General features: G+C 39.1%; 2 protein-coding genes across 4 annotated transcripts in view; both read left to right on the top strand.

Annotated features, from left to right (window-relative positions):
• LOC310715661 (testis-expressed protein 2-like) overlaps nt 1-24501 on the top strand; it is a 42533-nt gene extending 18032 nt beyond the window's left edge. The window contains exons 3-13 of one of the 2 annotated variants that reach the window (XM_083522207.1): nt 4800-6283; nt 8601-8801; nt 9828-10140; nt 11637-11854; nt 12264-12413; nt 14016-14115; nt 15577-15697; nt 17922-18038; nt 18668-18877; nt 19445-19565; nt 21143-24501. In XM_083522207.1, coding sequence (XP_083378333.1) covers nt 4820-6283; nt 8601-8801; nt 9828-10140; nt 11637-11854; nt 12264-12413; nt 14016-14115; nt 15577-15697; nt 17922-18038; nt 18668-18877; nt 19445-19565; nt 21143-21289 — 3162 coding nt within the window. In that variant the 5' untranslated portion in view covers nt 4800-4819 and the 3' untranslated portion in view covers nt 21290-24501. Of the gene's footprint in view, nt 1-4799; nt 6284-8600; nt 8802-9827; nt 10141-11636; nt 11855-12263; nt 12414-14015; nt 14116-15576; nt 15698-17915; nt 18039-18667; nt 18878-19444; nt 19566-21142 lie in introns of both variants that reach the window. The other variant, XM_083522206.1, reaches the window with a different exon arrangement.
• A 1244-nt stretch (nt 24502-25745) lies between these two features.
• The window catches only part of LOC310715806 (cytoplasmic phosphatidylinositol transfer protein 1-like), a 61604-nt gene continuing 59511 nt past the window's right edge, over nt 25746-27838 (top strand). Inside the window, exon 1 of one of the 2 annotated variants that reach the window (XM_083522514.1) lies at nt 25746-26548. In XM_083522514.1, coding sequence (XP_083378640.1) covers nt 26501-26548 — 48 coding nt within the window. In that variant the 5' untranslated portion in view covers nt 25746-26500. The remainder of the gene's footprint in view (nt 26549-27838) is intronic. The other variant, XM_083522515.1, reaches the window with a different exon arrangement.

Raw genomic sequence — 27838 nt, 5'->3', positions numbered from 1 at the left:
TCTTGAGCTAGAAAACCCAAACCTGTTTCTAGCATGACGATGCACCTGTGCACAAAGCAAACTTTTTTTTTTTTATTCATTGGTTGGATTGGAAGATCTTGAGTGGTCTCCTTTGGAACCTTCTCAGGGTTTCTCTGGGTCTTAAAGTTTAAAAATCGAAATTGTAGGCCTTACAAATTCTTACATTTGCTGTTTTGGGTTTTAAATCATTTAAAAGTCCATGTAACGCTACCTCTAATGCTCATTTAATTGCTCCCTCAGCATTTTCTTTTTTCTTTTTTTTCCCTCCTTCACTAGTCTACATATAATTTGCTACTACTGCACATCTATACGACTACAAATGAGAGCAACATACAAGCAGCCAATCAGCTTTTTGTTATTGGAGCGAATTGCTCTTGGATTGCACTACAAACTTAAAACAGATTTAATTTTTTAGCTATGGGGAAGTACAAGTTTTGCAATAGTTGGCTTGAAAAATTTATTTAGGGCTTTTTTAAGGCCAGTTTCTAACAACGTATGTGTGTGTGTTTTTTATTTATTTTTTATTTTTTATGTTGTTATCTAAGTCTTAAATTTCATTCTTAATGCTCTTACAAAGGTCTTAAATCGGACTGTGAAACCCTGCTCCTGAACACCTTTGTGATGGAGATTTCAGGCCACCCTACTACCTGACTTTATTAAAAAGCCAAGGTGGCTAAATAAACACCAATCATCACAACCACACTCTATAGTCTAATGGAACATCTTCCCAGAAGAGTGGACGGTATTAACACTAAATGGGGACTAAATGTGGAATCCGATGCTAAAAAAATATATATATGTATATATAATATACTGATATAATGTACTTTTTATCGAGTCAAGATGTTGGTGATCATGACCTAGAGATGGATGGCATGTAATAATAATAATAATAATACTTAAAATTATATGTGGAAAAACGTATAATTACCTTATAATTATAAAGAAATAAAGAGTATTGTCATCTCGATCAAACAGTAATCCTATAATCCAACAAGTAACAATGTCAGATTGTACAGCCAATCCACAGAAAAGGGGGTTTTTAATAAAAGGAACAATTTGTGAGTATGAAATAATGGATATTTTTGGTCCCATTTCTCATCATCGCTCCTGATCATTCGTTAAGCATGTGACCGTGAACAACGCATTTAGTCATTAATGCAGCTTGCACAAGGTTCAACTGGTATATAATGTTGTCTTTCTTATCAGTGTTACAGTTTTATTCTAATCTAAAGACTTCTACATCTGTCTTGGATAATCGATTTGCGGTAAGACCAAGAATTTATTATTATTATTTTTTAAATAAAGCAGGTTTAATTGCTTTGTACCAGTAGAGTCCAGTGGTTTTCCAGTTTTAACACACCTGCTAAATCAAGTGATAGATTTAATTGAAGAGCCGTGTTGCGATCCTCATTTCAGTAATTGCTTTAAAGCTTGGACTTGGCACAAGACCACTTGGAGACATGTGTGACCCAAGGTGCTTGGATTGTGTCGGCTTTTTTGGCATCCGGAGCTGAAAGCACCTTTCTGCCTCTGAGTAAATTGACAACAACGTAGGAAAACAAAGTCACATCGGTATCATGCTATGATATTAGGAGCATATTAGACGCTTTTAGTTTCAGCACAAATCGAATGGAAATGCATTTAAATCGAGTTTAGGGCTCGTTTCTATTTCTTCTGTGGGTAGTCTTGTTTCAGGGGCAATTCAGGTAAAATAGAAGGCATTATATTATGGTTTTGTCTTTTTAATGAAATTCTTTACATAGTAATCCGTCAGTATCCTGATTCATGCCGAAGGTGTTCAGTAGGGTTTAAGTCAGAGCTCAAGTTCTCTAGAATTTTATTTATATATTTATTTATATATATATCAGAATATATATATAAGTATCAGAATTGTTATTTTTTACCTTCTCTAAATCAGTCAGCCTGGCAGTGCTTTTTGCGCACATCACGTGAAAGATCACGCCTACTTTCTAATGACCATTACTTTCACGTTGACGTTGGAAAAGATTCCAGAGTTTGCCATATAAAGAAATTTCGAGGAGCTGTCTGCGAAAATCAGTTTTTGCCATTTACCCTCCTGTAAATTCTGGCTGCATGAACAAACCATAAAGCTTATTACTAAATCTGCGATGTCTATTGGGTACGTTAATACACTGTATTGGCAAACGTTTGCGGACACCTGGTCATGGGTATGGTATGTGTTTTGAGCATCGCATTCCACATTTAGTCCCAATTTGCTCATAATTTCCTCCACTCTTCTGGGAAGATTTTCCACTAGATGTGTGCTTGTGGACATCTTGCTGGTGCTCACTTAGCCACAAGGGTGGTAGTAAAATAAGATGGAGGATTGCTGCGGTGCAATTTCTCAGCGTTCCAATTCATCCCAAAATTGTTCAACAGGGTCGAGGTCAGAGCTCTAAAGCAGAAGATCTTCCACTCCAACCTATGTAAAAGCATATCTTCATGGAGTTTTCTTTGTCCACATTGTCTTGCTGGGACAGGTTTGGTTCTCTTAATTCGAATGAAAATTTCATGCTACTGCATCCTACAATTACGGGGAAAGAACCACATATGGTCTGAAGATTTTTTGACAGCAAGAGGTGGACTGTAATTCTAAAACTTGTTCACTTTGAAGGTCATGGGCAAGTCTGTACCGAATGACTCTCCATGGCTGTGGTCACTCTTCTCTGAGTCGATTATCGCCCATTACAAAATATAGAAGTATTACATAACGGCGGATTAGTTTTCTGAATGTGTCTGAGGACGGTGTAATTCAAGAGAACACCAGTTTTAATCTATGGCTATTTTGTGGTGATTTATGTGTGTGTAGTGTAATTTTGTGTGATTTAATGGCTGTATACACCATTCTGTTCAAGGCCATTAATATCTGTTGTCATCTCTCTTTCTAATGGCATTGCCTAAAAAAAAAAAAAAAAGAGAGAAAGAAAGATGAAACAATACAAAGACAATGTGTTCTGGGTTTCTGTCTACCCTACCCTTTTGCCGTTCGCGTAGGATTTACGAGTGTGGGAAGATTATTAAAAGCCAGAGGTCCCCGCTTTACGATGGAAATTACAGCTAGGGATTCTTTATTCCGACCACTCATAAACAGCTGTTTGTCCTTACATTTGTAGAAGTCGAGCAGTTTTTCCACTGTGCTCCACGAGGTTGGTTCAAACACAGCCTTCTGACCCCTGAATTGATTTTGAATGCAATACGATCTGAAAATTGCCAGTAAGTGCACTCCAGATCGATACGCTGAGCCTGGTTTAAGTGGCGTTAATTCTTGAGTCAGTCTATAAGAATGGTGAACATCTTTATTTGATCGGGCCACTTTTTTTTACCTACGAGCAAACCTGTACCAAATAACTGGATTTGCAGTATTAGAAAAAATATGTCTTCAAAATACCAAGAATGTCCAAAGGGATATACTTAGATGACTTGTATAATGGCATTTTTTATAAACTGTGTACAGTATATGTGTGTACAGTATGTATGTATATGTATGTATGTATGTATGTATCAGGGTTTCTATGCATTTTGAAAAATATAGAAAACGTATAGAATTAGATTTTTAGGTCTATGGAAAAGAGAACACTAAATATTGAAGTATTTGCGTTTCCATACCACAGTCAACCCCCAATAATTTGCAGTTTGGAAAATTTACGGGTTCTCATTTGTAACCTAAAATCCACAGCGGGACCGAATGTTCAGGAACGTTAGGAATAACATTTCAAACTGTTTTCACTAACAAATTTCATAATTTTTTGTATTAAAGTGACAATGTTTAGATGATTTTTTTCACTAAGGTACCATAGAGGTGGCGGATGTACGCATTTTTGGAACTCACTTAGGTCTTGGAACGTAACCCCCACGAGTTCCGAGGGACCACTGTGTTGCCCTATTCGACTTTCAAAAATATCATAATAATTTGTAAAAAAAAAAAAAAAAAGCTATTTTTTTTCTCTCTTTATAAAAGTCTATGTCTACATTAATCACAATACCAAAAAAAACGCCACGTCCACACTTTTGTTTTTAAACGCTTCTCAAAAGTTGCTCATCCGCACCAAAACCTCTGGGTTGCGTCCCTGTACTACGCATGAGTAAAACTTAGAGCGATCCGTCCTGCGTCTTTTTTTCTTTCCGGCTCTGTGACGTCCACGCTGCGACATAAAAAAAACTGTATTTTCAAATGATTCACTTTGGAGAGCGTTTTCAAAAAGCTGCGGTTTTGTTGGCTGAAAATGGCATCTTGGTGTGGACAGAAGGTCAAAACAAAGAGGAAAATATGCCTTTTCAAACGAAAATGTATTTGCGTGGACATGACCAAAAGGTGTTTTCTTAATGGACTATAGTTCTGTTTGGTAATTTGTTGATGAATTGCACATCTGTTGCTGTAGGATTAAACGTTTAAAAATCAAATGTATGAATAATTAACAATGCACTGTTGTAGAATTGCAGTTTTAATAGAAATGCTGTGCATTGAACAGGTTTGGTGTTAATTTGTATGAGCTACAGTTGCTACAGACTTCTGGGCAATTATCTGGTAATATAATAGCACACATCAAAGATTCTGACTTTGACATACAATAGAGATGTGTATCGTAAGGCATGTTCTAGTTGGAATTTGAAATCATTATTTCAGATTTTGAACATGGTTTTAAAAATCTTTTGGGAATATTTAACGCATATTTAAGTCTTGAAAATGTATAGGAACTCTGATGTATGTAGGTATTGGCTTGATTTCCTCTGATCTAAGTTTCTGTTCTGTGCAGGCTCTAACTCTACAGTCGTGATGGCTGGTAGAGAGGATGGTCTTGTTGATCGACCCCTGCTCTCATCCGTTAAGCCCTCTTCTGCTTCAAAACTAAATGTGCAGCGCTCGCTATCCCGAGAGGATATCACCATCCATTTCTCAGCAATGGGCAAGGAGGAGGACCAGGAAGAAGAAGGCTTATACAAACCATTAGACCTGCCGAGTCAAGGAGTCGTAACGGCCATGGAAGCAAGTGAAGACCTCATTCTTACAGGAGATGCAGAGGTGGCAGGGACTTCTGCCTCTAATGTTGATTCAGCCATGCCAGGTCATCAGAACACTAATAAGCAGGAACAAAGTACCAGTACCTCTGTTTCCACTGAAGCTACAAAGGGGGCCGGTTCCTCTTCAGGCTCTACTAACTCCTCACCTTCCAAATCCATGTCTCTTCCCTCAATGGACAAGGCCTTTCTCCACCTCATGAAGTCTTTGTCTACAGATCTGGAGCCCCGGGAAGGAGTTCCTGCTCCTCCTTCAATGCGCCATCGCCATTTGAAGAATCTGGTCAAATCTTTTTCCACAGACACGACGCACGATCCCTCTGGATCGAATCGCGCTTCAGACTCCCTACTCAGTCTGCCTCTCTTCAAACAGTTTACCCAACCCCGATCTTCTTCAAGTACGGGAGACTCCAAAACCGCTCCAACGTCTCCGTTAACCTCGCCCGACAGCCGCAGCTTCTCCTTCAAAGTGTCTGAGGTGGAGGCATGCATCGAAGACACCAAACGGCGCCTTTCAGAAGCCATTTCAGATCCTTTGCACTTGATCAGCAAGATTATTGGAGATGACTCTTCCAGTATTTACAGGCCAAAACCGCTTTCAAGTGCCACAGAACTGACCATTTTTTCCACTCTAAATGGCCATCATGAAAACAACAACAATAATTACAGCATCAAAGAAGAAGACAGTGACCTGGAGGGTGAAGGTGTCTCCCCAGAGGCAACTGAGCTGGCCTCAGCTGTTGAAAGCAAGCCTGTTGCACTTTCTCTGTCCTCTCTGGGACTTAGCAAGTGCTCCATGTCGGCATTGGCCAAGCAGGACGACGAAAAGTTCTCTAAACTCTACAGCGACGACTTGGATTACTCTATGGATCCAGAAGTTCAGCTCGATCATACTGAAGACACAAAGACTGGAAATGGTGCTTCCAAGCGTCCTAGTCAGCACTATAACACTTTTAATGAAGATGAATTAGAGTTGGTATCAGCATGTAGTATTCCATATAAAACTTTGTTAGCTCTGACCATCCTTACCTATGGATACTTTATTCTCCCTTTGCCAACTTACCTTGGGGGAATGTTGCTGGGTGTCTCACTAGGATTCATGTTAGCTATTGGTGTAGTGGGGCTAACAGGCCCAAATCTACCCCGAATTAGACGTTTAAGAGCGCAGCGGGATCTGTGCAATGTCTCCCAGTTGGACTTGAAAGAGCCAGACATCTTTAAGGTAGGTCTTGTCTTTCAAACAGTTGTTGCTGAATGAGAGAAATTTGGCACATTTAAATTTTTTTTTTTTTTTTTTTTTTTTTTTTTTTTTTTTTAATAACTATTAGGAAGCAGATGATTAATTGCTCTTGAAGAGTTTGGCTCAGTCATTCTTTAACCTCTAACTTTATAAATAAACCAACCAGGCATAACATTATGACATTATACCATTATGACAGGTGAAGTGAATAACACTGATTATCTCTTCATCATGGTAACTGTTAGTGGGTGGGATATATCAGGCAGCAACTCAACATTTTGTCCCCAAAGTTACGTTAGAATCCGTGTGGTCCGATCCAACAGATGAGCACCTGTAGCTCAAATTGCTGTTGTGAATGCTGTTAATGCTCGAAGAGTCAAGAATTTGTCGGCAGCAAAAAGGGGACCAACACAATATTAGGCAGGTGGTCAAGTTATGCCTGATTTCTGCCCATAGAATTATGCCTGGTCGGTGGCATAGGTCTAATCTAACCAATTATGTACATAATTTATCAGCGCCTGTTTCGTGGTTGCAAATATTTCAACAAGCTTCTTATACAATTGAGGTCTATTGACTTATTGAGCTTAAAGTGTCAAGTAAGGCAACCTTTTGTACACTTTTATACCGTTTCATTATTTTAGGTGTGTAGTTTATTCATATTGTGTAATAAAATGCTAGTTTTGGTGGTTGTGGAGGATCTTGTCTGGAGAACTTGGTTGATGTGAAAAATCAGGCTTACTCCTCGATAGTCACATGTAAGCTAGGGGTGTACGATATATATATATATATATATATATATATATATATATATATATATATATATATATATATATATATATATATATATATATATATATATATATAAATATATATATATATATATATATATATATATTAGTTTACGATAATATCATAATCGTTTTTAACGATTTGACATTATTGAGTATATTGCAAAATGCACCTAAAGAGCGCACGCATACTTTCCGATTAAGTTAATCCATTTAGAATGACCACAAAATTCAAGATACTTTTATATAGTTATTCAATAATCACATAGATCTGAAATTAAGTGGGTTTTTTTTTTTTTTTTGTGGAAAAATTTAAATCTCAGCTATTAAGAAAATATTATAAAATGTATATTATTATAATATTTATATTTTATTGTATTATAAAATACTGATTTCATTTGTTTGGTAACAGCCATAATGTCTTATTATTCTAATTGACTGATTAAAAGTAAGAATTCGGCACAATAGATGCACACTAAGCGCCCATAAATGTAAAAAAAAACCTCAATTTTAACTTCTTGGAAAAGATTATTCTCCATCACAAACTTTTTTTTGTCAATATCGCACACCACTAATGTAAGCCTTCTATTTAATGTAATATGAAATAGATTTAGCTTGGATTATTCAGTTAAAAGTTGTTTTTCATAAGTTTGTAAAGATTGTTGTATTTATTAATGAGTAAAACATAATGAAATGTTGCCATACTGGTTTCCAAAAGCATTCATGGATTCTGGCTTATGGATTTGGCCAGGTTCTGTAAGTGTGAAAAGTGGAACAATATGCCATGCGGTGAACAAAAATGCAGAGAAAAATGAGCCGATTTAAGCTGTTGCCTTGATTTATTACTTTGAAAGACATCAATTATTATTCAGATAAGATTCCTGGCATCAATGAATTTATATTTATGTGCAAGATATTTAACAGACGCGCCCCAAATATAAAATAAATAATCCCTTGTTATTTGCCCAAATAGATTTGTTGGAAAATATTTTGTTATATCCTGAGAGATTTCATGCTTCATCTAGTCTTCGGAATGACAACCAAATTTGAAAAAAAAGTACAATAAAATATAGGTTGTGTTTAATTGGATTTGTCAGAGAAGGGACACTTCTGTGGTTTTCAGCAAAGCCGTTGAGTTCCAAGCCCTGACCACTACACCAAGTGGTCCTAATAAAGATCAAAACTGAATTTGTGTTAAGTGCAAATAGGATTGGAGACGTGGGGACACTTTCACCTTGTTCTTTTACACAGAGATTGTTTACGCTGTGTGAATCAATTGCAATAACGACAGACGTCGTCTGGCCACATTACATAACTGGTCAGTGTTATGTTCCAAACAGTACTGTTGTCTCTTTTCTGCTTGTATATCACGCCTGGAATCGCTGTATGACACCAGCATCGAATCAAATTTGTTGAGATTGTGCCTAAAAATCTGAGCTCTTTGTCACAATTACATGATTTAATGCTGCTTGAGTGAGTGAAATGTGAACCCTGTTGCTTTCTTCCTACAGGGTTGGATGAACGAGATTCAGAATTACAATCCGGAAACATATCACGCAACATTAACCCACTCTGTGTTCGTGCGCTTGGAAGGCTCAACTTTGCGGATCTCCAAACCCAACAAGAACATTGCCAGGAGAGCCAGTTACAACGAACCCAAACCCGACATCACATACATCAGTCAAAAAATCTACGATCTTACAGACAGCAAGGTGTGTGTTTGTGTGGGGTGGGGGGAATGAAGCTTTAAACTTCTCACATGATTAATATTGTTTAGAATCAACCATATAAAGGGATATAATGAAATGGGTCGATCTATTGATCGGGCAGCCAATCAATCAGGCCGATTTTTGGCTTTTTTTTGTCTGTATAATCTGTATAATTCCGCATCCAAACCGTGAAACCAGAAGAGCTAAAACTGTTAATATATAAATAAGCAGCGAACCTGCCATGATCATTATTAATGGATTCATTGTGGGTTTTTTTTGTTTTGTTTTTTCAATCATGTCTGCTAAGTTGCAAAGACGAGCAAGAATGACCACAAGCGTGTTCCATTTTTTTCTCCTGTGCTAATTCGCTAATCTAAATAGCTATTCGGAGTTCTCTTTCTCGCAACAAGCATGCAGAATCGCCTACCGACTTTCAAAAACCACTTGGCATTCCCCAATGGTCGACTGTCAGCTTGTTGTGTCCCAGGCTTTAAGTTCTTATTATTCGTTTTTAATCTAGACTTATATTTTTCATTGGTTAAATATGATGCTGCTTTTAAAGAGATAATGAGAATCACATTTGAAGAGAGAATGAAAGTACGTTTTTGGAAGTGTATTGTTAGCGAGTCTTCAACCAGCTTTAATTCCTGGTAGGCTCAGGGACCAAACCCTGCTAACAAGTGCACTGATTGGAGAGGCTTGTGTTGTTCAAGAAATGTTTACTTTCTGTATCACATCTTATTCACTAACTATTGGATTTTATGAGGTGAAGGGGGAAAAAAGAAAAGCGGCCAAAAGAAACCTGCATTAAATATGGTGATTTCTAAATATCGGCATTGGCTAGAGGAAAACCCATATCGACCTCTCTAAGAGTATACCTTTTCTAATAAATTACATGAACATGATTTTCCAGAAAGAGGAAACTACCAGGAGAGGTATTCAGATTATAAATTTCCTGGGTTATTTTTTATTTTTTCCTGCCCCAGCTCTGAAAGTGAATCTAATTTTAACTGATCATCATCTTTCCAGGTGTCCCTGGTGCCCCAAGGTCTCGCCAGGAAGCGGGTGTGGAACAAGAAGTACCCGATACGCATTGAGCTGGCCAAGCAGGACGACTTTATGTCTAAGGCAGACGCGGACAAGGCCTCAGAAGAGAAGGAGAATCAGGACGTTGCAGGCTCACAGGAAAGGGGAAGGGTGGGTTCAGATTGTGAACTGCCCACCATCTACTTGTTTGGAAGAACAGGAAGGGAAAAAGAGGAGTGGTTCCGGAGAATTCTTCTGGCTTCGAAACTCAAATCTGAGGCAGCTAAAAAGACAAGTTTGACAACTAGCAAGAGCGGTGAGTGTCTCAGCTGCCATCAATAACAGTAACACCAATATTAACATAAGTATAGATATCTTTAACGAGCCCTATAAATCTAAAGCCCATTTAAAATCAAATCAATGTGGAAGACTTGCTGTTAATAGATAGTTTGTGTGCCAGTGTTGTAAAATAGCACAGTTGAGTGGGAGTGTGATCAGTGCTATACGCCAGTACTGTGGGTGAAATGGGACCCGCTTGCTTTTGGTTTGTTTATTATTTTCAGCCTTTTTAAACGCTGGGCACAAACACCAGAAATGCTCTCCATCGGGTTCTTTCAGAAACTTGACCCCGGAGTACCATAGTGTCCTTTTTGACCATTTTCCTTTTGATGAGCATCCAGTTTCACCAACATGCACCTGAACTGATGGATCTGATTAAAACAGAACACGTTTACAATCACTTCTGTTAACTCAACAACAGGCAGTTAGCTATTTTCTGAGGTTAAAAAATCCCTCCTACTAGTAAATTCACTAGATTTAAACCAAATTTGTACTACGTGATTTTTATAAGCCTATACGCTTTCTTTGCGAAGGAGTTTCCAGTATTTTAGTGGTTGCATAATACAAACAGGAAGTGTCTCATAGTTTTACTGTACTTGGTGCAATATTGTTCAAACTTCTACCTTTATAAAAAGACACAGAATGAACCCACTCTTGAACTTCATTGTATCCCAGAGAACCAGAGAATATGGATGGATTTTGTGGCGGTGTGGCATTGGCACATCGCCGTACCTAACTATTATTTACTGTTAACTTTTTGTCAAAACCTGTACTCTAATGTCCATGTACACAACTCCATGCATGTCATTTAAGTGTTTCCTAGAAACAGTGAAATTGGATTACGGCCAAAATTTGACTAAGATGATATAGGAACATTTCACATTTGATGTTTATTATTTGTATAATAAACTCCACCCTTCTAGGAAGTGATGCTTGCATGGCATTAAAACAAACTCTTCTGGGAAGATGTTTTACTAGATCTCGGAGTGTGCCTGTGAAGTTTTATGTGCAATCAGCCAAAAGCACGTTTGAAAAATCTGATCAACAAACTTCAGTGTTTCAGTTCATGCCAAAAGTGTTAAGTAGGGTTGAGGTCATAGGTCTGTAGCAGGCTACTTAAGATCATCCACTCTAACCCATGTAAAGAATATCTGATGAGAGGTGGTAGCTTGGTGGTAAAGGCTTTGAACTTTAGACTCGAAGTTGAAATTCCCGCCACACCGAGCTGCCGCTCCTGAGCAAGGCCCTTAACCGCACTGCCGCTGAATCTGAATGAGATCAAATGTAACTGGCTTGTGTCATTTTCTTTTTGGTTGCTAGTGTAAATGTAGGGCTGTGAAAAAAGGCTTTCCTATTGCCTGCTTCAACAGAAGCAGTAAACAAGAGCCCCAGTTTCAGGAAGTGATGTGATTTATAATAGTGTTACATCCAGCGGATATTTAAAATGCCTATTCCGTGTGTGTGTTTGCGTAGCTCCAGTGTTGACCCATAGCCGCAGCAGTAGCAGAGGCAGTCTGGATGAGCTCCTGTCATCCCAGGTAGCTAAGAGAGAGTCGAATGCAAGTGCTAAACAGAAGTCCCTTTTGGAATACAGCGTCTACATGGCCAATTATGTCGGCGCATCTAAAGCGACCAGTGCCAACAGCAGTCCTGGAGAAAGCCCACACAGCAGCCCCGGGATGGGGAAAAAGGTATCGCACAAGGAAGTGTGTCAATTGGTTTGCTTGTGTTTCCACACATTTCCACAGAAAATTATAATAAATTTTTTATATATGATAACTAGATTTACAACCTTTTTGGGGGAAAAAAGTGCAATGTTATTTTGCAGGGTTTTTCTATTTGATGCATTTTTTAGATTATGACGGATTATTGTTTTTTTTTTTTTTTTTTTTTGTTTTTTTTGTTTTGTTTTTTTTCCACCTACACAAAAAAAAGGTCCCATGATGGTAAGAGGTCACCTGAGTGTGTTATGGAGTCTGTGCATGAATGAGATTGTGTGTTTTCCATTTAATTTGTGCCTTATCGTCAAATATGATGCGCAAGTTCGTATACCATACGTCCAGACACATTTATTGATTTTGGTTTCTGCCTGTGAATCAGCTGCCAAGCAGTCCAGTAAAAGAAAAAGAGGAGGCACATTTGAGCTGGCTGAACTCTTTGATTGGCCGAATCGCATGGGATTTCTTCAAGGAGCAGCACTGGTCTGAATGGGTGTCCAAGAAAATCCAGATGAAGCTCAGTAAAATCAGGGTGATCTTTTTTTCTTACTTCTTTTGCTGTTTTTCCTACCAGCTTTATACTGTTGGTAATATTGTTAGTATGTACAGTCATATCAGGTGCTTTTTGATGGGGGTCTAACAGTACATGTATTTGTACTGAAGTTTTTTTTCAGTGCAGTGCATTTACACGTGTACCAAACCGAGGCAATCATTTTTACGTGCGGATTTAGGTAAAATCTGAGTTTCCTCAGGAACGTATTAAATGGCGGACCACACTCTCGGTGCATTATTTTTTTTTTTTTTTTTTTTTTTTTAATTATTATTATCAAACTTAATAACACACAAAACACTGCCAGGGGTAGTAAAAAACAAACTAGAGTTAGTGCAGTGTCACTGTGGCTATTAACTCCATACCGGATTTGTTTGATTTGTTTTGCTCACGCATGAAAACTCTCAAGAATCCATAGTGAGTTAGCTGCTAAAAAGGACGTGGCTAGCGGCTAAGGCTAGTGCTATGGATTGTTTAGAGTTTTATAAAAAATGTAATGTCAAACACACACACTCACTGTACATACACATCTGTATCAACCAAATGGGATCGAACAAATTGTAAACTATAATTTTTAATTTGTTCATTTATTTTATTTTATTTTGTTTAATTTATTTTGTGACGCTGTAATCAAAATAATAAGTGTATTGCGTTAATTTGATTTATTTTATTTTTTATAATAAAATATTCGCAAATTTTATTATTTAATCAAGCAGGCCTTTTATTGAAAATTGTTTTAAAAATCTAAATAGTTGTTCACAAATGCTATTAATAATGAACAGAGTTAATTTGCGTTTCTTTCCCTCTAACCGTACCGAAATTAAACCGAACCGTGACTGAATAACTGCGGTACGTTCCTCAAATTTGTGGAAACAGTTTGGGGAAGAACCATGTATGGTTGGGAGAGTCAGATGTCCATATATGTGTGCATGTGGTGAATTTATATTAAGGAATTGACATTGTATCTATTGTTAAAAGTGCAAGTCTTTATTCGAGTGGGACGAGAGGCCAGAGGTCAAACTGATAATTGTTTGATTATAGCTTTTGTTCAGAAGCTTTCATTATCTCAAATTTTCCATTTTCCCCTGATTTTGAATTTTTTATACAAGGTGCCAGTTACCTTTTGAATAACTTCATACAGAATTGCAGAAACAAATTCAGTGATTGTGTTGCGTTATAGACAAGGCAGAGATTAAAAAAAATGTTTTTGCACGCTTTTCTGCATTGAGACCACATGAGACCTGAAAGGGAACATAAAAAAATCTGGCTTTTTCTCAGAAGGCATAGTTAACACATGCTGATGATACCACAGAGCATTATAAATTTTTTTTTTTCGAAAAGTAGCTCTAACAATATTGCTCACCTGAAATCATATAAGATTAATAATAAACTGGTTTGATTTAGTTTACATTTAATTTAACACAACTATAAATGGATAAAAAGAAAAAGAAATGCTATGGTATAAAAGGATTATAGGTTGTAATTGTAAATTACTCACTTTCACAATAGTAAGATTATCCGTTACCACATTCTGTCACTTTGTCAGATTTTTTTTTTTTTATTGTATTTTTTTGTCCTTTCCAGTTGCCTTACTTCATGAACGAGTTGTCGCTGACCGAGCTTGACATGGGCACGTGCACTCCCAGGATCCTTTGGGCCTCCCAGCCCTCAGTGGATCATCAAGGTGAGACTAGACTATATTTAGCTGCAAACAGTTTCTATAGTAATGTAGTAATGAGGGTCTTTGGGGCCTTTGTTTGGCAGAATAACTGTTACAGATATTGTATGTATAGAACATATTTCTGTTTTCATTTTTATATATATATATTTGGGCAATTATGTGCGATAATCTGTGTAATAATAATTACTTACATGTGCAGTAACCTTTATAACTATTATTGTTGTCTGACCTTTTTGCCCTCTGTTTCGCTGCTGCTACACATTTCCACACTGCTACATTCATTTCCACAATTAATCCTTACCCCTGGCACGATGAACATTTTTGGATAAAAGGCGAATGGTTGGAACATTCCTGTTGAGTCATCTGGCAAAATGCAACTTCCTTGTTCCCCCTCAGTGCTTCAAGTGGTTCCTGATTAACTGTGGTGTGTGTGTGTGTGTGTGTGTGTGTGTGTGTGTGTGTGTGTGTGTGTGTGTGTGTGTGTGTGTGTGTGTGTGTGTGTGTGTGTGTGTGTGTGTGTGTGTGTGTGTGTGAAATACCAAACTCATAACTTTTGACATCTGATTTGTGGTGATGTTATGTGCTGACAGAATCGCTCTCGTTCTCACGAAATGAACTGAAAATGAAGATGCAGTGTCGTTATTTAAACATGATCACCCAGACACACTCCGTGTTTCACTATGAAGTCTCCAGTTATATTAGACTGTTGTTCAGATTTGTTGGCTTCTTCTATTGTCCAGTCTCTGGTCTCCTTTCAGTCTGACTAATGCGATAGTGAAACCCGAATAACGCTGTAATACGTTGAAACCTTGCACTCATAGGGAGGTCACGCTACAATAACAATCACTCGGATGTTTAGTTTATTGTATTGATACAGTGTCTTTTCTTTGAGCAAAATCTAAATCTACAAAAGTATCTGGTATACTATTGGTATACCTGACTTTTCCAGCCATATGTGGTTCTTCTCCAAACGGTTCTCACAGAGTTGGAGGCACACAGTTGTATAGGATGTCTTTGGATGCGGTAGCATGACATTTTTCCTATAAACAAACTAGGAGAACCAATCCTGTCTCAGGATGACGATGAGCAGGAAGATCTTAAGTGACCTGCAATAGAGCACTGACCTCAACCCTACTGAACACTTTTGGGATGAATGTGAACACTGACTGCACCCCAGACCTCCTCACCTCACCTACATCAGTGCTTGACTTTAATAACACTCTTGTGGCTGAAAGACCATAAATGTCCATGACCACACTGCCCTCTACTGACTGAATGCTGTGCAAACTGTCATGATATAAATGATGACTAAATAAAGCTCAAATCTCTCTCTCACACACACACACACACACACACACACACACACACACACACACACACACACAAACCTCTCTCTCACATTCATAAATCCACATCCAGCTGTTCCCTACTTCATAAAGATTTCTCTCTCCCTCTGTATTTCAGGTCTGTGGTTTGATGTGGACGTCTCCTACAAAGGCTCGTTCCTCATGACTCTGGAGACGAAGATGAACCTGTTGCGATTGGGGAAAGAGGTCGAGGCCGTGGGCGAGTTAGGAAAAGACGGGTAAGACAAACACGATTCGTGACCTCGGGGTCGAGCTCGCTCATGTGACTCTTCAGGCAATAGATCAACATGAGTTAAAAGATTAATACACCGTATCAAACTAAAGCTGTTAAGTTACTGTGATCTATAACCTGCAGGAGTCTCACACTAACTGTATAATGGCTGGCATCTGTTGTGTTTCTCTTAAAAATGTATAATACAGTTATATAGAGTAGGTTATGTGTAAAGTAGAGATACACCATATGGACAAAAGTTTGTGGACACCTGATGATTCAGTGGGAGTGCATCTGATTTAATATAAAGAGTTTCATTGGTTCACCTGAACCCGTTCTGCAATTTCATTGGTCTAATGTTATGGGCTTAGTTTTTTTTGGCTTTGAGTTTGTGAAATCGTGAAAAAATCGGGAAAATTCATAAATTAGCCGTTTCATTGTTTAAGCCGCTGGGTTCAAAGCGTGAGAAAAAAGTAGCAGCTTATAGTCCCGAAAATACGGTACTTCATCCACCAAGTGAAAGGAAAATTTCATTCCACTGAATCTAAAGACATGTCAGGTGTCCCAGTTCTTTTGTCCATATAGTGCATGATTGACTTCGGTTTTCTTGTTACAAGCTCTTGGATTTATACTGATGGAATCATCAGACATTCGCAGATTCTTTTGATTGACAGGAGGAATTTTTGTTTATTATTAATGTCTCACTACTGTTTACACACAAGTTAAATCTGCTGCTTTTTAATAACTCGTGCACTTCTTGTTTTCTCTCTTCATTCTCTCTCTCTCTGTGTGTGTGTGTGTGTGTGTGTGTGTGTGTGTGTGTGTGTGTGTGTGTGTGTGTGTGTGTGCGTGTGTGCGTGTGTGCGTGTGTGCGTGTGTGCGTGTGTGCGTGTGCGCGTGTGCGCGTGTGCGCGTGTGCGCGTGTGCGCGTGTGCGCGTGTGCGTGTGTGTGCGTATGTGTGTGTGTCTCGCTCGCTTTCTCTCTCGGTGAGTAACTGCATCTTTTCTGATATAGTGTGGAGTTTCAGGCAGCAGAAGCATCACATTAGAGCTGTTGTTATTTTAATGCCTTCTGCTCAACCGAAAACTTAAATCATGCTTCAGCCTCAGCTTCCCAATGACTTGAGGGCCTATTGTATATGTTAACACTATTTAAACCCAAAATGATTGACTGTATGGACTAAGTTTTGTGGAAACGTGACCATCATATTTTTGCTTGTGAGATTTGAAACCATGTTGGTTTTAGTGTTTTCGGGAGCTGAAACTGTCCTCATACATAAAAATAAGCAAAATAATTGTGTTCGATCATATTTCATTTTGCATGAAAGTGTTTCCCCTCTTCCATAAACCTGCATCGGAACCATTTTACTTCTCTTTCTTTCTCCCTCCTTCCTCTCTGTGCCTTGTGACTCCTTAGATCTTCCCCATAATCCTTGACCCATTTCAGCGAAACAGAAATAATCACACGGATCAAACTCTTTTGTCAAACTTCGCTCAGTTAAACAATTATTTCTTTTTCTCTTCAAATGCCTGGATTAGTTTCCAATTGTCTGGATGGAGAAATCGGTTTTGAATTATTGTCCGGGTTTATTTTTTTTAATAAGATTTATAATTGCCAAGACAGTTAAATCATTTATTTAGGATTAGAGTTATAATTGGGTGAGCGTTAAAGCCTGGAATCTCGCGTTTGACCCAGACACCAGATTTATTCAGCTCTAATGACATTGAGAATCATTGTGGACAATGTTGATTGTACAATTCAGGTGCAGTAATGAAACAAACAAAAAAAATAAATAGTTTTACACTAATGTTTCACAGATAAATACATTTAAAAGCTTCTCGCTGCTTGTTGCTGCCCCCTAGTGGCCGGTTTATTTATATAAAAATAATTAACTGCAGAAATCATTACTTTGGGGGATAAAAACACCTTTCTGCATTAAACTGCTGTTTTTTTGTCTTTTTGTATATGAGTCATATATAAAAAAAACAGAGCTTCATTCTTTTGTGTGTGCATGTGTGTTTGTGTGGTAGATTTGTGGTTTATGCATGAGTCATGTCATATGTTCAGTCATAGTTAATGGGTTCTTTGTTTCTTGCTTGTTTGTTCTGTTCATTTAGATATTTTGCACTGAGAATTTGAAAGAGTGAAATTGTGCACTGGGGTGGGTTTTCTATAAGGTTATAAAAGTGAATTGTGTGTGTGTGTGTGTGTGTGGCTTTCTTAGGCATAGGCCACGGACCTACTGTCTGGCCGAAAGCGAAGAGGAGTCGTCCAGCGCCGGGTCCTCTGATGAAGACAACGGGACGGAGAATGTTCCTGATAAAAACCTGCTTCCAGGTGCAGAGGGGTGAGTGTATTCTCTTGGTCAGTTTCTTTTACTACTTCCCCATCCTCCCCCAGCACTGGTTTGCAATATTTTCAAGACTGGAAAATTCCCATGGGAATTAATGGGAATGAACTGGAAATGTACAAAATTACAGGTTAGACAATAACCGGGGAACTTAAATGTAGTTGAAAAAGTAAATATTGCAGGATAATTTTGGTTAAAACGACTAGATTTGATTCAATTTCAGTTGAATTTCTACCCTGCACATTCATCAATCACATGCACACAGCACACTTACTGAAGGGTTATTGAGGCCACGCCCCCTACATGCACTGTGCATTCATCCATAACATACCACAGATCATTTCTTGTATCCTGCACACAAAGTCAAAGAATGTCCATCTATAATATAAATGACATAAATATTACTTGCATTTGTTTTAAACTTGTCAAAAGTCAAAAATTTGTTGGTTTTTATAATCTGTATGATTAAATTCATATTCATTCCTGTAAATTCCCATAAATTCCTGGTAAGTGTCCAACTGGGAATATTTTCAAAATTCCCCAGGAAAAGTTTCCAGAAATGTACCAAAAAAATTGCCACTCCTTTGCATCTCTTGTCTTGAACAAGTCCCTGTTTTGCTTCCCAGATACAGCGGAGTCCACAGGCCGAGCAAGATCATGAAAATCTTGGACAAGATAACCAAGAACAAATACTTCCAGAAGGCTACAGAAACTGAGTTTATTAAGAAGAAGATCGAGGAAGTGTCAAACACACCACTTCTGCTCACCGTCGAGCTCCAGGAATGTAAAGGAAGGCTGGCTGTTAACATCCCTCCTCCCCCTACTGACAGGATATGGTAAACTCAGTCTCTCGTTACTCAGTCACGCAGCAATATTGGAGATTATGGAAGTGTAATTCAGTATTGTAGGGATGCAAGCTATCGATTTTATCAGTAATCGAGTACCTCTTATTCCATCGAATAATCGAGTTATCGGATAAGAAATAAGTTTTCTTTAAAGAGCAATACTAAGTATGCAAGAGAAAATAACAGGTTTCTTTTAAAATAAAACAAGTAATTTGTTTTCTGTTTTTTTTTCACTTCATCCATTTAGTGCATTTAATTGCCATATTACTTTAAAATAAAAAAAATAAAAAAAACTATTTCTAATTACTTTTTAAAAAGTTAGCACACTGTTCACGCTTTTCTTTGTTTTATTTTCAAATGATCCCAAACTTTAGAATCTTCTGTCATTTTCTTTGGCCAGAATCTTCGCTTATTTTTGTATTCGAATTACTTGAGTTTCTGGAGGAATCGTTTTATCCTGACCGTATTGCAGTGAGAAGTGCAGGAATGGATGAATAGAATGAGCTCAGAATGAGAGAACTCTTAACGGCAGGATAAACGGCGTGTTGTGTTTTTCAGGTACGGCTTCCGCAGTCCTCCTCTTCTGGAGCTAAAGGCTCGTCCTAAACTCGGAGAGAGAGAAGTGACGTTCGCACACGTCACCGACTGGATCGAAAAGAAACTGAAGCAGGAGTTTCAGGTAAAGACTAGCGCAGATCTAGATGAAACACCATTGATGGACATGGTACATGAGGCATAATAGCTTAGTGGTTGGGATATTGGGTTTCCTCTGATCAGAGAATTCAGTTCAAATTCCAGCACCACCAAGCTGCCACTGCTGGGCCCTTAGAGCAAGGCCCCTAACCCCCCTCAGCTGCCTGGTTGTATAAAAATAATTGTACCCCATATTATAGTTACCCTAAAAAGCTTTTAATGAGTGGACTGTGCCTACACCAGGCTTGAACTGATTATATACGAGGTGGTATCAAAAACCTTTGAGACTGGTTTTGTAACACACCTAAAGAAAACTGGTTTTGTAACACGCCAAAAGATGCACAAGGCTGCACACACAGTCACAGGGAGCACCGACATTCATAAGTCGTGGACAACTGGTGCTATTCTGACCATGTGCATTACCACGCCTGTGATTTCATTATGGACAGCATCTTGGAACAAAGAGCAAAACGTGAAATTGTGCGTGAAACTGAGCAAATCTGCCACAGAGACGTTCGACCTCACGTACGTTTTAACATATATCGTTCGAAGCGTTTTGAGTGGCACGTGCTAAAAGTCAACCAGAGATCAGGATGATCTTCAACAAGCTCAGCCCCCGACAACATTGCTGCCATTGTTGGTGTCATATGGAACAGTCCAGCCATTCGTCACGTGTGATTTGCACACGCGCCGTGTTACTGCCAAGTTCGTGCCCAGGTTGCTGACCCAGGAGCAGAAGGAACAATGCATCCATGTCTGCCAAAGGACTTCATCAGCCAATAGGGGCCGCCAATAGTGCTTTATGCTGAAGGGGTTTAAAGGCGTCTAAGGGAGGACATTAGGCGAAAGCGACCGGATCTGTAGGGTTCTAGTCTTGAAACTTTTTGGTGCAACCTTGTTTTTTTTATTTATTTATTTTTATACTCACACCTGGAAACTGTTTTTATAAAACCACTATTGTAAAACAGATTCTTATTCACAATATACTTATTCTGAATATTCCATCATTTCTAAACACTGGCTGGCTTAGTGGGATTCTAAATCATAATTTTCTTACAACTGTATAATACTATCCTCTATAACACCTTACTCAATTCAATTTTATTTCTATAGCCCTTTTCACAATGGACATTGTTTTAAAGCAGCTTTACAGAATGTACAGAGAGCGAAATGCACTCGTATTTAAATGTAATTATCCCCAAAGAAAAAGCCTGGGGCGACTTACACCTTTAAATAATATGAGGAAGAAACCTTGAGGAGAACTGCATTTAAAAGGGGAACCCATCCTCATCTGTGTGACACCAAGAGTGTGAGAATAAATCATTAGAACATTACAATCACCAGAGAGTGAGAAATATCATGAGCCCCGAAACGGGTGTTTATAAGTAATGTCCTTTCCACAGTCTTAATGAATGAATATGGGTTCCTTATTGAGTCTGGTTTCTTCCTTCTGTCATCTCATGGAGTTTTTCTTCTACACTCTTGGCTAGTTTTCTGCGTCTCTTTCCTGCGAAATTGAAGCCACGTATCCGATCTAAATTCCAATTTTTATTATTTCTACAGAAAGTCCTGGTGATGCCCAACATGGATGACGTGTGGCTCACAGTCATGCATTCTGCAATGGACCCTCGGTCAGACGCAACAGGAACGGAGAGCATGGGAGCCACGACAGCACCTGAAGCTGACATTCTACCCTCCGAAGAGCAGTGAAGGACCTCTTTCACTTCCTGTGTTTGCCCAAACCAGAGCTGCTGATGGGGGTGGGTTCATAAGTGGGCCATCAGTTATTTTGTTTCTTATTAAGGTTTTAAAAAAAATGTATGACATTGCTGCTTTAATCACTTTATCGAGTTTTGAGGTTCATTCCTTTTGAAGATGTCTACAAGGACAAATGCTGAAGAGTATGAAGAGTAAAGGGTAATGTTATTGCAGAAGGGACGACGAGGTGCGATGAAAAGCTATGAAGGATATTCTGTGTGTCCGGAGCGTGTAAAGCGTTCGAGCGACAATCTGTGATTCATAATGAAGTGAAGAAGCAAAGGTTTAACTCCATGCTTTTGGAGACCCACTGCACTACGATTTAGTACACACTAAATATCTTTTATTATTATTTTATTTGTATTTTTTTCTCTCATGTGCTAACACACCTTCTGTTAATTCTCGCTCTTCCCGAGCTGAATGTCTGAGTAGCGCATTGGACCGATGGACTCTCAAAGGTTAATGACAATGAATTAATGGTTAGACCTTTTGGTAGGATTGTATAATCCTGCGTCAGATTTCACGAACACTGTGGAGTACACTGCCCTTAATAAAGAAATGAAGAACGCTATTTAAAGACTAATTGTTTGTTTGTGAGAGATGTAAGAAAATGCATATGGGTATATGAAGGTATGCCCTGCATTTAATATAATTCTAGCATCAATGCTCACTTTTAAACAAACAACTAAACAATAGGCTACTGGTGTAACAGAAAATAAACTGCTCTTTGTAAGTTATACAGTAATATAGCGAAATATTGTCAGTCTGTATGTAAGTTGGAACGTCCGTCAGTCAGTTGGTAGACAGGATGTCAGTCGGTTAGTCAATCCACCAGTCAGTTGATATGTGCGTGACTCGGCTGGCTTATCTGTCCATCATGTCTTTTGGTCTGTCTGACTGAAAACCAGACGACAAACCTTATTTTAGCACATGCCTCCTGGGACAACACTGTGTTTGTGTGTATGCAGTCTTGTACCATTCCATTCAATACACAGTTTGAGTCATTTATCAGCTTCCCACCTTGTAATTCCTTTCGCCTTCTTCCAACGTCGCACCTTATCCCCCCAATCGGGGCAAAATGCCTGATTAAAAACCAAATACTGGGAAGCAACACTAATGATTATGGGTGTATATATATTTAAAGACACACAAATGCATACACTTCAAGCCGGCTTGCTTTAAATCTCTATTTTCTTTTAATTGAATTAAACATTACATCTCTATTTATAATGTCGTTTAGAGATTTGCTTGTGCTTTTTGGAACACATAATCCCGTCCTATATGGCAACCTGTCCTACGTGAAACCCTTCTATACAGTAAACTATATTCACCCAATTTCCAAAAGATTTCTCTGGTCTAATTAATGACATGTAAAGATTAGCGGCGATGATGAACTATTGATTAATATTGATTGGAATGCAGTCCTCACAGCTTAGGCTTTGCCCCGTCGAGGGTCAGGTAGATGTCCTTCAGAAACGTGTTCTAGATGTGATCGTGCACGACGGTAGGCGATCAGCTCGTGTGCTTAATATTTGGTGTTTTGGATGTTCTTTATTTTGACAATGTGATTATCAAAGGTCACCTGATTGACATTGTGACAAACTTGCTTCTTATCAGACTCTTTCATTATCATTCCCATAAGAGAGAATAATACCTCACACTGCCACTTTATTGAGTGTGTATATGAAGGTGGTGTATGATGGGATGATGACTGATGCAATCAGTAATGAAACTAAGAAATGCACTGTATATAAGTATGCAGAAGGTCTGATTAGTAATGAATGTATGATATTTGTATTTTGTGTGTGTGCAGATCTAATGTAAACTGTGTATGCTTCTATACAGAGTTTATTATTTGATACCGATGAAGAAATGATCTTTTACAGACAGGAAAACGTTTATTGAATTAAAACAAAAATAATGTAATATCTGAGTGTACAGTATGTCGATGATTTGCTCATTTAGGAATAGAATTTTATTTAAAAATGTCTGACATTCCCAATCCACATATTATGCCGAGGAAGGATTATTATTATTATTATTATTATTTTTTTTTTTTTATCCAAGTGAAATTATTAGTTTCATTCGTGTCCGTGTTCGTTTGGGAACGGATTTCGTTTGTCTATTTTGTCAACCTAAAGTTGGCATGCTAAAATGCTGATTAAACAGAAATAGTGAAGCTTTAAACACTGTTTTGGTGCCTGAGTCACCGATGTGCCATAATGGTTTTGGAAATCCAGGCCTTGTTTGGAACGTTACTAGAATTGCTGAAGATATCTGATATCGCTACGGTTTATGATCTAACAATTTTTTTCATTGTGATCTGTTATTTTATTTTTATTTTTTTCACTGGGAAGTATATGAACTTTTAACTGAACCTCAACCGTTTCGTTTCACCCGGTCTGTAAAAGCCAAAACATTGTACATTGTATTGCTTTCTGAATGAGGCAGCCTTTATTTTGGGAGGGAAAACATATCGCAGAGGTACTGCCCCAACCTGAGCGAACAATTATTGCATTCACAAGTGCCCTCTTTTGTTTCACTTCTCGAGTATTGTGTTTTTGAATAACCGATTACTGTCCCAGGCTCACGTTTAAAAGAAATGAAGTGTTGTGAAACTAATACTGTGATACTGTGTATGTTTTGTGTATTCCGGTACTCTCAAACACAATACTCTACTACACACTACTGTGTAAACATTTGTTTCCCTTAAATTAAAGTTAAAATTGTTTGTTTACATTGAGTAATTTTTTTTTTTTTCCCCCTTCAATCAACAGTGAAGGAAATCGGTTTCTGATAATTTTTTTGTGTTTAGGAGTGCGAACAGCATTAATCGCTTTCAACAAGGTTGATCCGCGTTTCTGAATAATCCGTGAAAGGAAGTGTAATCCAAAGACAGTCTTATCATTATTGAATACTGGATCAGAAATCGTTGTATGTGCCAGACTGCGTAAATCAGTGCAGTATTAATAATAGATTAACAACTTCCTCTCTGTTGGGTCACCGTATGCCTTCTCCAAACAAGTGTTTGCAAACAAAATGCCAGCTTGTTTATGGATACTGTGCCTGCTGTTGTACAAGTGTCTTTCTTGATTTATTAAAATGTTAAAAACTATTTTTTTTCTTAAAAAAAAGGATTCAATAAAATGGTTTCTTATTTGTCATGGTTTTGGTCTTTTCATTTATTTATTTATTTGTCTGTCTGTCTGTCTCTTTCCACCCATCTACCTATCTGTCTATCCATCCATCTATTTCTGTCTGTCTGTCTAATTAACCAACTAATCTTTTTTTCCCCCATCTTTCTTCACTAAGTATGAACATAAGGGGTGATCTGGTGGTGCCTCACAGTTTCCAAGTGCCTGGTTTTATCCTGTTCTTATCTTATTGTCTGTATGAAGTTTTGCATGTTCTCCAGGTTCTTATAGGCTTCCGACAGGTTCTTGGATTTCCTCCCTTGCTTATAGGTGTTGATGTGTGTATCCTGACGTCCAACCGAGGAGGTATTCTTGTCTTACTCGCAAGATCCAAACCCTTTAAATCCAGATTATTAAATCGCTCTATAGTGATTGATGCATCGCAGCATCAAGCTTCTTGGATTGACAATAATCTTGGGTTAAAATTTTGCACTTATTCTTGTGTCCTAATGGGTGTCCTTTTGCTATCCTACGTGGAATTATGAAAAAATCTAATCTAGTGCTCAAACAATCCTGGTGTGTTTACTGTTCTTAGTCAGTAGATGGCACTGTTTGGAATTGTATGAGTATGAATTGTACTTGTGGAGTGGGGCAGAGAAGTGGGAGGGAAAGAAAGGAGGGAGGGGGTAGGGGGGCGTGAGAAGTGGGAGGGAAAGAAAAAGGAGGGAGGGGGTAAGGAGTGGGAGGAAAAGAAAAAGGAGGGAGGGGGTAAGGAGAGGGGGGGCGAGAAGTGGGAGGAAAAGAAAAAGGAGGGAGGGGGTAAGGAGAAAGGGGGCGAGGAGTGGGGTGGAGAAGTGGGAGGGAAAGAAAGAGGAGGGGGAGGAGGGAGAGAAGGGGGAAAGAAAGAGGAGGGAGGGGTGAGAGGAGGAAGGTGGAGAAGAGATGGGGGTAAATGGGAGGGAGGTTGAAGAAAGAGGGGGGAGAAAGGAGGGAGTGGAAGAGGGGGGCAAGAGGGGGGAGAAAGGAGGGAGTGGAAGAGGGGGGCAAGAGGGGGAGAAAGGAGGGAGTGGAAGAGGGGGGCAAGAGGGGGAGAAAGGAGGGGAGGGAAGGGGGGGCAAAAGGAGGGGAGGGAAGGGGGGGCAAAAGGAGGGAGGGGAAGAAAAAGGGAGGAGACAGGAGGGAGGGGAAGAAAAAGGGAGGGGAAAGGAGCGGGAAGAAAGAAGGGGGAGAAAGGAGAGAGGGAAAGAAAGAGGGAGGGACAGGAAGAAAGAGTGGGGTGGGGGAGGGATGGATGGAGGGAGGGGAAGAAAGAGGGGGGGTGGGGGCGAGAGGAGGGATTGGAGAGGAGAGGGGAGAGAGGAGGGAGGCGAAGAAGGCGGGGGGGGTAAATGGGAGGTGGGTGTTTCCTGCAGTCCTCGTGGTCATCACGCAGCGCGCGCGCTCTCACGCTGCAGTGGAAGTAGCGCGGAGTCGCTGATTAGCAGCTGCAGCAGCAGTAGTAGTAGTAGCAGGAGCGCGCGCCGAGCTGAGCTCGTTTTTTCCCGCTAGAACTTTCCCCCTTCATCCTGATAAGGAAGACTGCAAGGATGTGGTGCTGCGGTGTTTCCTCAAAACTCAATTAAACCGCACCGAAACGTTTAAAGGAAACACGTTTCTTTCTCTTGTTTGGTGTACACACACACACACACACACACGCCCACACGCACGCAGGAAAACGATGTGTGCGCGCTCTCGAGTCGGAAAAAAAAGCGCTGCCTGTTTTTTCAGCATTGTGACAGATGAGTAAAAACTAGCGACCGCCTTCTTCTGCTCCACGCATCAACCAGAGGCATCGAGACCACCTTATCCTCTCAAACATCTCCAAGAACGACTCGGTTCTCCGTATTTCCTTTCCTTTACTTTTCGAAAGGCGAGGAGCAACCTCGAGAAGAACCCGCTCATCCCCGGCGCCTGCACGGGATCTTTCTGAAGTGATCTATATACAGTATATCTGTCCTCTTCCTCCAGTTTAGCCTCACAGACTGGAGACATGTTGATGAAAGAGTACAGGATATGTATGCCCCTGACTGTGGAAGAGGTAAGTTTTCTACAAGGTTTTAAAATAAAAGTAAATCATGTTTAAAAACAAACCACAAGTTTTTTCAGCCTGGACACCTGGAGTCAGAGTCGTTTGATTTAGTAGGGGTTTAGGAGTCGGTTCAGTACCGTGGCATTTTTTTCATAGCATGAGAATTAATGTTAAACTTTAGATATGAATTCAGAGTGTAAACTGCGTGTCAGGTGGGGAATAGGATTTCATTCAGCACTTTGTGTGTGTGTGTTTGTTAAATTCAATCACTGACATTCACATTGTCGGTTTAGACTCTTATGAGTCGACACTTCGGAGTCGACTCTTCGGTGTAACTCTGTAAGTCAAGATGTCAAATTTGACACCAGATGCTAAAAGTGAACAATAAGATATCAAAATATTCACGGAGTATTTGTTCATTCAAAATTTCAGGTGTTATTCATTTTCAGTAAGCTTTATACAGGAGAATCCAGAAGCAATTCCAGGAACTCTGGATGTGAGGTGGAAAACCCCCACCTATGGTGCAACACTGGTTCATAGCAGACCATCATGCACATCGTATAGATATTTGCATCCAGGAGTAAATTATTACAGGGTATGCGAAGTTGGAGGAAACCGGAGAACCCGTTTCTAGTACAGATGTTAATCAGATGTTTTCAACATTCAGCGAATCGGCATCGGTCTAGATTTCGTACGCTTAAGCTGATGCTGTGAAAGTCACATGAACTCAAGTGAAGTGTTTTTGAAGATGCTCCACCTTTCACTCCTGAAACCGCATTAGGATCCAAGAGCTTAGGAGATTTACAATACTTTATTGATCCAATACGGATATATCGATGGGTTGCAGTTGCTCGCAGTAACAAAGTAAAATAAAATAAAAAACATTTAAATAAATATACATTGTTATATATTAGGTGAAATGAAATTATAAAATCAAACAGCTATTTAACTGTTCAAATTAGTCAGAAAAGCTCATCTGAACAGATGTCACTTTCTCGTATTGATTTTGGAAGAGAATTCCAGAGATGATGAAGGTACAGTGAGGGACACGGAAGAGGAAGATTTGAGAGTGCGCTTCGGGGGTGTAGGTATGAAGCAAGTCAGAATGGTATGAGGGTGCAAGATTTTCGAGAGCTTCGAAAATGAGAAGCAGAATCTTGTACTCTATTTGATGACAGGAAGCCAGTGTAGATGATAAAGAACAGGGGAGATCTGCTGGTAATTAAACGGGCAGCTCAGTTCTGGACTAAGGGGTTTGTGAGGTAACCCAAACAGAAGAGCTTTATGATAATCAAACTA

This window comes from Silurus aristotelis (genome assembly GCF_946808225.1).
Source record: "Silurus aristotelis genome assembly, chromosome: 2".
Lineage (NCBI taxonomy): Eukaryota > Metazoa > Chordata > Actinopteri > Siluriformes > Siluridae > Silurus > Silurus aristotelis.
The sequence above is the reverse complement of the archived record's forward strand: the minus strand, read 5'-3'. Positions and strand labels throughout refer to the sequence as shown.